At 42.2% G+C, this 12,254-nt stretch overlaps 1 protein-coding gene across 1 annotated transcript in view; it reads right to left on the reverse strand.

The window, feature by feature from the left end:
- The window catches only part of LOC126195632 (odorant receptor Or2-like), a 43,574-nt gene that overhangs the window by 22,195 nt on the left and 9,125 nt on the right, over positions 1–12,254 (reverse strand). Inside the window, exons 2-3 of the mRNA XM_049934257.1 lie at positions 10,841–11,289; positions 1,266–1,365 (exon numbers count right to left, since the gene is read on the reverse strand). Of these exons, the coding sequence (XP_049790214.1) occupies positions 1,266–1,365; positions 10,841–11,289 (549 nt within the window). The remainder of the gene's footprint in view (positions 1–1,265; positions 1,366–10,840; positions 11,290–12,254) is intronic.

The raw sequence follows: 12,254 nt of genomic DNA on the forward strand, positions 1-12,254 counted from the left end.
TTAGAGTAAGCTGTAATAATATAACTGTGGAAGTAGAATAAGTGTATGGTTAACAGAAAGAGTAAAAAAAAAGTTCAAATGTGTGTGAAATCTTATGGGACTTAACGGCTAAGGTCATCAGTTCCTAAGCTTACACCCTACTTAACCTAAATTATCCTAAGGACAAACACACGCACCCCCTTGCCCGAGGGAGGACTCGAACCTCCTCCGGGAACAGCCGCACAGTCCGTGACTGCAGAGCCCCAGACCGCTCGGCTAATCCCGCACGGCAACAAGAAGAGCATTCAATGTAATTTTTTCCTTCAAGAATCAAGGTGAAATACATTTTTGTCATGTTACAGCTTTCACAAACAGCAGGATAAGGACATTAAATGCAGGGAGTGCATAGAAGACAATACAAGAAGACTAGTTTCACTTTTCTTTCTGTATTATGGCAACATGTGTAGCTTAACCACTATGCCATTTGGGATGTCACGTATTATACACAATTGAATCTTTCCGGTAGTGCAGTTCCAATACTCGGCTGTTCTTCTATTGACTGCACTAAGAATTGTCTCATAAACCTTAGCGCTGTGCGAGTAATATCTTCCACTGACGCCCTTCTTTGCATTTTTTGCTAACATCTCTTGTTTTCTTATAGTTCGATTCAATTATTTAGTAATATTACATCGCAGATGCTGACAGTTTCAATTTCTCCTGTTACTTTGTACACGATTTTTGTAACAACTGGGCACATGTGCAGTATAAATGTCTAACATACTTACCTTTATCTTTTGATTTTACTGTTTTTTACAATTTGTGTTCACTGTAGAGGGAGAACTAACGTAATGTAATAAATACTTATGAGTAGAATTAACTTGTAAACTGACTAGTTCCCCACCACATGAAACAAATCTGTCAGATGACCAATGGAATATCCGATTAAACAGGTAATTAATGTAAAACGTAAAAAAAACACATCGGGAATTTCTAAATGAAATTATAGGATAAGCGATATGTTCTCCAGATCCTAGTCTGTGTAATTATTGTGTGCTTTCAAAATGAAAATGTTCAAATGTGTGTGAATTCGTATGGTACCAAACTGCTGAGGTCATCAGTCCCTAGACTCACACACTACTTAAACTAACTTATGCTAAGAACAACACACACACACACCCATGCCCGAGGGAGGACTCGCACCTCTGGCGGGAGGGGCCGAGCAATCAGTGACATGGCACCTCTAACCGCGCGGCCACTCCGCGCGGCGATTGTGTGCGTTCACTCACCGTTGCAAGTTGGAACATCTGGAAGCAAGTGGAGGCGCCGATAGACATGCTCTGCGCCAGCAGCATCCCTGCCAAGCTGCTCTCCAACAAGTCTGCGTTCCTGTTAAAACACACAACAGAAGACACGCCTTGTTAGCGGTCGACTGAGGAGTGTGATGAGAAACTGAAGTACTAAAATACTACTTTCAATTTTGTGTCTAGTTGCACGAGACTGTCAGCAACGAATGAAATGCGCGAGTTTAGTTAGCCGAGTGACATTTTCTGAAATACGAAAGTAACAAAATTATATACTGCAACATTTGTGGACAAACTTTATGTGTCTGAACCTATAATGTAACCTATTATAAAATATGACGAGACAGCTACATAATTTAGGCTAATGTTAAACATACATGTATATCTGGCAAAGTAGATGATTTCAAAAATAATAAAAGTTCATACTCAGAATGAACAAGCTATTTGTGTTCTGCATACGTGTTCCGACGGTTCCAGTGCGCTTGTAGATCTACGCGCAGCCTACTTCAATATAAATACATTTCTGGAACAACGTACATGGTTGGAACTAGAAAACTCTAACCTTACTTTTTAAGTAATTGGTCGTCTCACTGATTGACATAATTTCCTGTTCTGTACCATCATTTTCATTTGAACCACTTGTTAGAAATTCTGAGTTCACTCTTGTCGTTCAGTTTTTACCCTCTCCAGCTCCATCCAGTAACATGAATGTTATTTGCTGATCTCTTACTATATTTCGAATCATTCTGTCTTTCCTTCTTTTCAATATTCTTCACACATTTCTATCAGGGAGTTTTTTCGGACAACTTCCTAGTGTCTTATCTTATCAAAGAGGAGCAAAGGAAACCCCACGATCCAGACTCAAAAAGTGCGTGACAGTCTACAGACCGATGTATTATCCTCAGTCACTCATCATTGAATGCAGTATGGAGGAGTGGAGTTACCACACCGCACTCCCATCGTTGTCGACGTTTCGACATTGGAGTCGCTACCTGTCAATTACGTCGCCCAATAAGTGGTATCACGAGGCTTTTACCGCGGCCCAGTCCTCCCACGAAGGAAAAATGTTTGGCAGTACTGGAAACCGAATCCTGGTCACCCGCATGGTTGTGAGTCACGATGACCACTCGGCTACAGAAGCGTATCATACCACTCCAGCAAATTTTTAGATACGTCTATATGACAATAACTGAAACGTTTCCATTGCATCATTTTCTGGCTTTCCCATATTCCACGGTTCACTTTCATGCAGTTCTATGTACCAGACGTACATTCTCACAGTATTTTCTTTAAATGAAGGCAAATGTTTGACTTCTTTTGCCCACGAATGCCTTCTTTGGTTTTCCTAGTCTGTTTTCTTATGTCCCTGATTCGTCCAGCATACCTTAGCTTGGTTCGAAAATAGTAGGCTTCCTTCGTATAGTCTGTGGTCCCCTATTTTACGTTAAATTTATCACTAATCTCATTTCATCTACGCCCTTTCTTCAGTTTACTCTCAATCTGTATTCTGTGTTAAGTAGACTGTTCATTCCACTCGGAGTATCCTGTAATTCTTCGTCACTTTCACTTAGGATAGCAATGTCATCCACAACTCTCATTAAAAATGCTTCCTCATCCTGAATTACAATATCATCCCTTACATTACTTTTCATTTCAGTTTTGGCTTCTTCATTGTACATACTAAAGAATAGTTTTGCATGCTCGTCAATCAGTACACTTCGCACTTGTCCTTCCATTCTTATTGCTCCTTGTTACTTCTTACACAAAAGGTATATTACCCAGCTTTCCTTGTATCTTACACCTACTTTTCCCCCGGCATTTCGAACATCTTGCACTGTTTTACGTCGTCAAATTTTTTCTAAGATGACAAATCCTATGAAGTTGCCTTGATTCTTCTAAAGTCTTCCTTTCATTATCAAGTGTAACATCAGTTCTTTCCCTTTCGTGCCTCAACTGTCCTGACAGCGGATTGATCGTCACTTGACACAGCCTCAACTTCTTTTCCATTTCTTCTGTATTGTATGCTTGTCAATAACGTGGTTGTATGACGTATTAAGCTGAATCTATCACACAGCAACGGAAAATAGGTCACAACACCAAGAAAGTGCTGTGCGATATAAACGAAAGTTCTTAGGCGAATTTCTGCATCTGAAAGATTAAGCGAATTAAAATTTCGTGCCAGTCGCATAAGAGTGAGGCTAGTACCGTTACTAGAAGGTACAAATCAGGTTAGCTTTAAATATACTCTGTAACGGACGTGAGCGTTACCTATCAATAATTCACTGAGTTTGAAGGAGGGCGTGTTGTACGATGTCCCATCTGCAATGCTGCAGAAAGAATTGGCAAGAATGTATCCACTATATTCGATTACTGGCAGCGGTGGTCACTATACGAAGAATATCGGGTTCTTGAGGGCCATGTGGTACCACGAAGAGAGATCATCGTGTTCTGCGTGTGGCTCTGGCCCTTCGTACTGCATTTCCAGCCGAAACGTAAACACCAGGTGGTACCACAGAGACAAAACGAGCTATTGAAAGTCGGTTACTTCAAGGATAGCTCCGAGCCAGACGCCCCGTAGTGTGCATTCCACTGACTTCAATGGTGTCAAGGGAGACTTCATTGGAGGGTGGTATTACCAGAAGCTGTCCTTAGCCTGTGCTTAGAAGATGTCATTAGGTTAGTTAGGTTTAAGTAGTTCTAAGTTCCAGGAGACCGATGACCTCAGACGTTAAACCCCATAGTGCTCAAAACCATTTGAATGTTTCGTGTGAAAGACAGTGCAAACTTTTTGATGCAGCAAGGTGTACAACATAATCAACTGGAGTGGTGACTATTTATTGACGCCAGTAAAACCAGCTTGAAACCAATATTAGTGCATAATGGCAATGCACTTCCATCGGTACCTTTCGCTTACGCAAGAGACATGAAAGAAACTCATGAAACCATGGCTTTGCTGCTAGTGGCAATCAAATATAAGGGTCATGAATGGCAACTTTGCTGTGATTTAAAAGTTGTTGCATTCCTTACAGGTTTAGAGGCTGGATTCACGAAATACTGCTGCTTTTTGGCCTCTAAGACAGACGCGACACCAAGAACAGCTATAGAGGCAAGGAATGGCCTATAAGAAAGTCGTATGTTCCGGGAAACATAAATGTGAACAATAGCCCAGTGGTTGAGCCCGATTAAATCATTTTGCCTCCCATTGATACCAAGTTGCGCCTTATCAAGAACTTTGTAAAAGCTCTGAATAAACCAGGTGAGTCATCCTATCGCTTAAAAGAAAAGTCTCCGGAATGAAGTGAGGCAAAGCAGAAAGAGGGTATATTTGTTGGACCACAAATAAGAAAATTGCTGAAAGATCCAACCTTTAATCACAAACCCACAGATATCCAATTAGCTGCTTGCTCTTCTTTTAAAGTAATTCTGGAGGGATTTTTGGGCAAGAGAAAAGAGAAAAACTATGTTACCATTGTGAAAGATCTGTTGGAGAACTATAAGAACATTCGGTGTAGAATGTAGTTTAAAATTCACTTTTTACTTTCTCACCTTGATTTCTTCCCGTAAAATTTGGGAACCGTAAGCGATGAACATGGTGAACGCTTTCACCGAGACACTCTTACCATGGATGACCGTTACCAAGGCCATTGGAACCCTTCGATGACGGGTTACCGCTGAGGTCTTGTTAGGATGAGTGATGAAACGGCAAATAAAAGGAGAGTTCTGTCGTCACATTTTTCAAAAACCAAAGACAATTAAAGGTTAATATATCTTCTGAACTAATTTGGACCTTTTATTGGCATCATGCCCATATAGGTATAAAAAGTAGTATTGATTTGAGAGGTTCTCAATGTGTATTTTTGTTTGACTTAATTGTGTCAATTTTCGCTATTGCCATTTTTTTTATTCTGCTGTGTGTTTAGTAAATGTGTCGTCATAGAGAAAAACTGATTTTACCCGTATATTCAGCACCCCAAAATTAGGTAGATGCAGAAAAATGTTTAAATTTGTTGACTAGTGAAATCCCTAATAGCTGACATACTCGCCTCTCAGACCTGACTTAGAGAATTTGTTATTCATTTTGATGATTTCTGATCTTTTGCTTCACGGAGAGAACTTCTTTATTATAAGCGTATGTGTTTCAGACCAAGGCATCTGATTTAGTGTCACCTGTAGACCCATCTTCTCTGAAGCACGATTCATCACTGCTGTCTGAGATTATTGGGTTTCTGATAGTGATGAAGGTCGTCCTATTTTCTAATCAGCTCTGGTCGAGCAATTCTGCTCTGTTATTAGTTTCCTTTAATGAAATATTCAGAGCCGGACGCCGCTCGCATTCACCTGTAGAGTTTTCTCTATTTTCTCTGTTGTTGCTGCAGTGACAGTATCAGTGACGATCTAGAGAACAAGCTCGGGCATGCCCGGTGCATACAGCGTGGCACTGTTCTCTGCCTTTATGAATGCAGCCATGTCGGCCATAACAGGCTCGGGAACGCTCGACCCCAGTGCTCTTGTTACCCTGACCTTTGATGAAGCCAAGGAGTAGTAAAGAAAATTTCTAGCATCGATCGGTAATCGAAGCCAAGCCATTTGGACCTGAAGTCCAGCACCTTACCATTGTTGCGATAGCATTCTGCTCCCTCATGATTAATAGATTATAATGTCCCTCTATGTAATGAATTATCTTTTCAGTATCATCATATACTTTCTCTTCATGTTCAGGTTGTGCTGTCTGTTATACCATATATGATCTTGCGTTGCTTTGCTGATGAGAATACTATTACTAATTTTTGAAAGTAACTAACTCACTGTCTGATGTATCCCCCTATTCAAAACAAATCCGACACCCTTTACAAAATATGTACAATATGTTATGCACATATTGTATTTATATCTCGTGCAAGAGGTATAAAAGGGCAGCAGTTCATTAGCGGAGCAGTCATTTGCATTCAGGTTATTGTTGTTAAACGATTTCCGGTGATGATTATGGCCGCACAACAGGAATTAACAGACTTTGAACGCGGTACGCTTGTTGGAGCTAGAGGCATGAGAGATTCCGTTTCGGAAATCGTTAGGGAAATCTATATTCCGCTAACCACAGTGTCAAGAATGTGCTGAGAATACCAGGCATTACAATGCAGCTGCCGACGGTCTTCAATTAACGACCGCGAGCTGCGGTGTATCCGTAGAGTTGTCAGTGCTATTCAACAACCAACATTATACAAAATTGCCGTAGAAACAATGTGGGACGTACGACGACCACATCCGTTAGGACAGTGTGACGAAATCTGGTTATCGACACACTGATACCTGAATAGGGGTAGAGGGTCTGGGTGTTTGGGGTAGGAGACCAGACAGCGAGGTCATCGGTCTCATGGGATTAGGGAAGGACGGGAGGTCGGCCGTGTCCTTTTACAGGAACCATCTCGGCATTGCCTAGAGCGATTTAGGGATATCACGGAAAACCTAAATCAGGATGGCCGTCGGGATTGAACGTCGTCCTCCCGAATGCGAGTCCAGTATGCTAGCCACCGCGCCATCTCGCTGGGTACGAAATCTGGTCTTAATAGGCGATGGTAGTGGGCGACCAACGCGAGTATCTTTGCTAACAGTACGACAACCCCTGCACAGCCTCGCCTGGACTCGGGACCATAGCGACTGGACCACAGACGACTGGAAGGCCGAGGCCTAGTCAGATGACTCCCGATTCCAGCTGGTAAGAGATAATGGTAGGGTATGGTTTTGCGCAGATACCACGGAGCCTTGTAACTAAATTGCCAGTAAGGCACTATGCAAGCTGGTGGTGGCGGCATGATGGTGTGGGCTGTGTTTACATGGAATGGATTGGGCCCTCTGGATGTTGCCTATTTTTAGACCATTTGCAGCCATTCGTGGATATCATGTTCCCAAACAACGACGCCATGTTATGGACGGCAATGAATCAATGAATGATGTGACCGGGCCACAAGTGTTCGCAATTAATTCGATGAGCATTCTGGACATTTAGAGAGAATGGTTTGATGACCCAGATCGCCGAACATTAATTCCATAAAAATATTTATGGGACATAATCGTGAACAAAATCCGGTGCGGGTAACACTTTCGCTATTATGGACTGCTATAAATAAATGTCGTGTGACTAGGGCCTCCCGTCTGGTAGACCGTCCGCCGGGTGCAAGCCTTTCGATTTGACGCCACTTCGGTGACTTGCGCGTCGATGGGGATGGAATGATGATGATTAGGACAACACAACACCCAGTCCCTGAGCGGAGAAAATCTCTGACGCAGCCGGGAATTGAACCCGGGCCCTTAGGCTGGACATTCTGTCGCGCTGACCACTCAGCTACCGGGGGCGGACATTATGGACTGTTATAGAGGCAGCATTGCTCAATATTTTTCCAGGGGGCTTCCATCGACTTGTTGAGTCCATGCGACCAGGAGCTGCTACACTATGCCAAGAAAATGGAGGTTCTACATGATATTATCAGGTATTCCATGACTTTTATCATCTCAGTGTATAGCAAGAAAATATATTTGTGTATAAATATTGTTTAATTAACCTTCATTATTAACTACTGATTAAATTATTGCAGAAATAAACGGTACTATAATAAAGCGAAAGTGCTTTAGGTCTGCCAAGATCAATCTAAACGTATAGATATCTGTATATTACTCGATTGAAGTTTTAAGATTACGACTCAGTATGTTTCACCAGGTCAGTTACCTAATCTGTCTGCTGTTTCTCCAATACCAAATTAAGGTGCGTCACTTTACATCAGTCGAGTTCCTGCGAACTCATCTACTAATCGTATCGTCACGCCCATTGAAATAAAATACCGGCGTGTAACATCCCATGATATCAAGCATACGTCCCCTGATGAATACCAGAAAATTTTTTGGAACCTTGTTGCAGGGACCGGTCGCATAAAAAAACACAAATTAACAACTTAAATGCGATGACGACTGTGTTTACTAAATAAGTTACGAGAAAATTCACAGCAGTTCATATTAGGAACGCATCGGTAACTCTCGGGAACACAATCCACTTTGTACATTACAGCATCGTCCTGTGTCGTTTCAGACGAGGTGCTGCCAGAAAAATCAGCAATATCAAAGATGATTCAGTGATATGACCGGACGATTGTATGGTGGTCTTTTCCAACTGGTGAAACTGGAACGTCAGTCGGACTCATGATTTTGACTAACAGCAGAATTGCATGTGCTGAAAGCTCTGAACTTTCATGGAAGAGTATGCTTAGACATCTACGAACTGCTACGGTCTGTGAATATTCAATTAAGTCCAAAAGGATTTTATGTTGAATGAAAACCTGCCGTCGAAAACTGTTTTAAGGACAGCAATTGTCAGTATATTAACCTTCTACCAGCACTGTGTTTCTACGAGGTCAGCGCTTTTTGTTTCAGGGCTCGTCCCGGAATTGACAGACACATCTGTAAACACATAACACGTGTCTGAAAGCAAAGAAAGTACCTGCCACGTCAAAGAAGTGTAACTGTGCTTCACATGCTAGACCCCAGAGCAATTGGCCATTTTCGAAGCAAAACATGATAAGCACAGCGCACTCCGACTCTTTTTGTCACCTGATGACAGTGCGGATGTACGATGCGGTAGGGAAAGCATGTTAGTTTAGCGGCCCTAACCGCAATCTAAAGCAGGACAGGCAGTGATCTTTTGCATATCTGGCGATATAATACTGGTGCAGGAAGACTGTTCTGGCGCGCACTATGCAACGCTATGTTAAACATGAAGATTAAACAACTTGGAGGTCAATTTCCCTGATCCATTTCTTATTTTCTAGTAAGGTCATTATAAAAGTCTTGCATATATTGAGGCATATGCAGAAATTCTAACAATGTTGCTCACAGCTAATGATATCGTATGGGGACTACCTAAGGCTTTTGGGAGAAAGACGTGGTTTGTTGAGGCTTTGACACTCACAATCATATTAAGGCTACTTAGAACATCCCTTTTTATCAGAATGAAATTTAAGTCTGCAGCGGAGTGTAAACTAATGTGAAACTTCCTCTCACATTAAAACTGCCAGTCCGAGAGTCGCACTCGGGACCCTTGCGTTTTGTGTACAAATGCTCTTCCGACTGAGCTATCCAAACGCGATTCACAACCCGGCATCATAACTTTACTGCTGCCAGTACCTCGTCTCTTACCTCCTAAATTTCACAGTAGCTCTCCTGCTAAACTTGCAAGACTAGCACTTCTGGAAGAAAGGATATTGCGGAGACATGGCGTAGCCACATCCTCGGTGAATTTCTAGGAACTATATGTTAACCTGCCAGGAAGTTTGACATCAGTACACACTCCACTGCAGAGTGAAAAATTCTTTTCGGAAATTCGCCCAGGGTGTGGCTAACCCATGTCTTGCAGTATCCTTCCTTCCAGAAGTGTTAGCTTATAGGTTTCACAGGAGAGCTTCTGTAAATTATGGAAAGTACGAGGCGAGGTACAGGTGGATGTAAATCTATGAGAACTGCTAGTGAGTCGTGCTTGGATAGCTCAGTCGGTATAAGACAAGGGTCTCATGTTAGAGTTTCGGTCTGGCACACAGTTTTTATCTGAGACTAAGTTTCATCGCTTGTAATGTTTATCATAGTAACTAGTACTAATATCTAATATAGATACGGTGTATAATTTAGATACAACGCCCATTGCGTTGTTGCGAAATCTATTGATTGTTCAGCAATCAGAACGGGTTTTGTGATGTTTGCCCCAGTCCCTGAAGTTCCTATTCACTTTCTGTCAAATTTAATTTATTTTAGGTCTTGAATACTATGGTACCGTCCGGAGATCGCGGTATCACACCAAAGTCAGTATCGTGAATCGATAGCACAGACTTTACCGAGAGCTTGCTGCTATCTGCAGTGACGTATGGGAAGCGCAACTGAAGGCATTCCTCCCAACTCAGCATAGCAGCGCCCTTACACTGAGGTCAATATAGAGTCGAGCTACCAAGAACTGTGCTCCAGGTTGAGATCTCAGCTACAGCAGTCAACATCATCCAGGAGAAATGAGACTGTTACAGTTTCTGATAAAATAGACGTCGCAACGTTCAACATTGTAACTGAAGAGAACAGTTATTAAATAATGCAGCAAGTGATGCATTGCTGTTTTATGATAATTGTAAATTGCCCAGTAATCCTGTAGCAAGGAAATCTGCCAAAGTTAAATAAATCTTCTATTCATTTATGTAATAACGTGAACTAATATTACATCTGTTGTAGTTAAAACTGAACCATCTCTCAGAGTACTCAAATAACCCACAGTTGTGACCTGACGATTGTAGTTTTATCTAGTCCCAACAAATACTATAAATTTTTTCATGATTAAATTATTTCCGTGTAACAAATAGATGGTGAAAAGTGACTAGGTGGGGACACGTGAATACGATAGTGGAATTGGAAACAGACTTTTAGCTGCTAGTGAAATACCCGACACAACAGGGTACTTTACATAGTGTCTCAAGTATGCATACAAATGTCTTAAGCAAGCAGGAAATAGTACAGTCCTGACTACTTGGTAATATTCTTACTTGATTATTGCTTGATGGTGGAGGATACACTTCTCCAGTCGATAGTGAAGTTCAGCATGGTCAGTCGTTTCTGAAGAGTTATCTGTTCTCTCGGACATCTCTCTGGCGAGACTGACAATTTTCTTGTTGAGCAGTGTGAGCTGTACACGTAGCTGCGAGATGAGGCTGACATTGAAGGAGTCGAGCACCATGGTCATGACAACAGCGTGGAGCGTCACCACGGTGCAGTAGAGCCACGTCACGGCAAAGCCTACCGGCTGCATCGCATCAATGGGCAGAGCGAGTATGAAGGGCAGGCCCTCAGCGCTGACAGGCGAGACCAGGTAATAGGCACAGGCAATAATGCCGAACCAGATGTAGGTCAGCGTGAATCGACGCATAACGCGACACTGCGCGCGTAGCATCGGAATGTCGTCCCAAGTCAGGAACTCAGCGAAGTCATCACCCACCTGCAGGCAGAGAAATGCATCACTGTCTATGTTCAAAGGATTTAATGACAACTGCATTTATATAGAATTATGAGACGTCTAAACTGCAAGTACAGGCACTTAATAAAAGTAATTAACTTCCTATATGCGGAATTTGCTAATTGAGTCTTCTAGACTGCTTAACGCCCTTTGCCTTTCGGTTATAGTCCCCATCAGATCGAATCATAGAACTTGTAACAGAACACTGCATAGGTCTCTCTGCAAGAAACACTGAACTTTGTTTCACATGTTCTACCTTTTAAATTCACAGAGGCGGCAGCTGAACCGGAGTTATAAATAAATAAGTATTACGCGATCTAGGAAGTTTTAAACGCAAAAATCGGCGTCGAAGCAGTCAGAGGTTGAACACCAGATAAGTTGAACAAGAATAAGTACGTGTTTTGTGAAGAGATGAATGATAGCGGCTATGGCGAAAATGCTGCAACCTGTTCCAGAAGACAGAACCCTGGACGCAATTTAAGGGAAGCGTGGAAGCTCGAAGTCAGATTCGCCATATTTTAATTCATACCCTCCGTTTACCACATTAAAGTCCCTCGTCTTAAAAACCGCATTACCTTCATCAGTTGGAAACATAACAATGTCTGAACGTTACTGATGCTGACGATGAATCATTCTTTGTCTTGAACAAAGGTGGAGATTATGTTCCACCCGGTACCTGACGCATCTTACGCATCGATATTACCCACTCATAAAATTGGAGATGAGACCTTCCTTCCATACAAGGAGTTTTATGGTATTAAGCTGGTGATACCGTTCTCACCAAGAATAAATGATTTCGAAGCAGTTCTTGAACAAACTAGAGACCCAAAATCCAGCTAAAAAGATAAATGTCGTGTGACTAGGGCCTCCCGTCGGGTAGACCGTTCGCCGGGTGCATGTCTTTCGATTTGACGCCACTTCGGCGACTTGCGAGTCGATGGGGATGA

This window comes from Schistocerca nitens, chromosome 7 (assembly GCF_023898315.1).
Source record: "Schistocerca nitens isolate TAMUIC-IGC-003100 chromosome 7, iqSchNite1.1, whole genome shotgun sequence".
Classification (NCBI taxonomy): Eukaryota; Metazoa; Arthropoda; class Insecta; order Orthoptera; family Acrididae; genus Schistocerca; species Schistocerca nitens.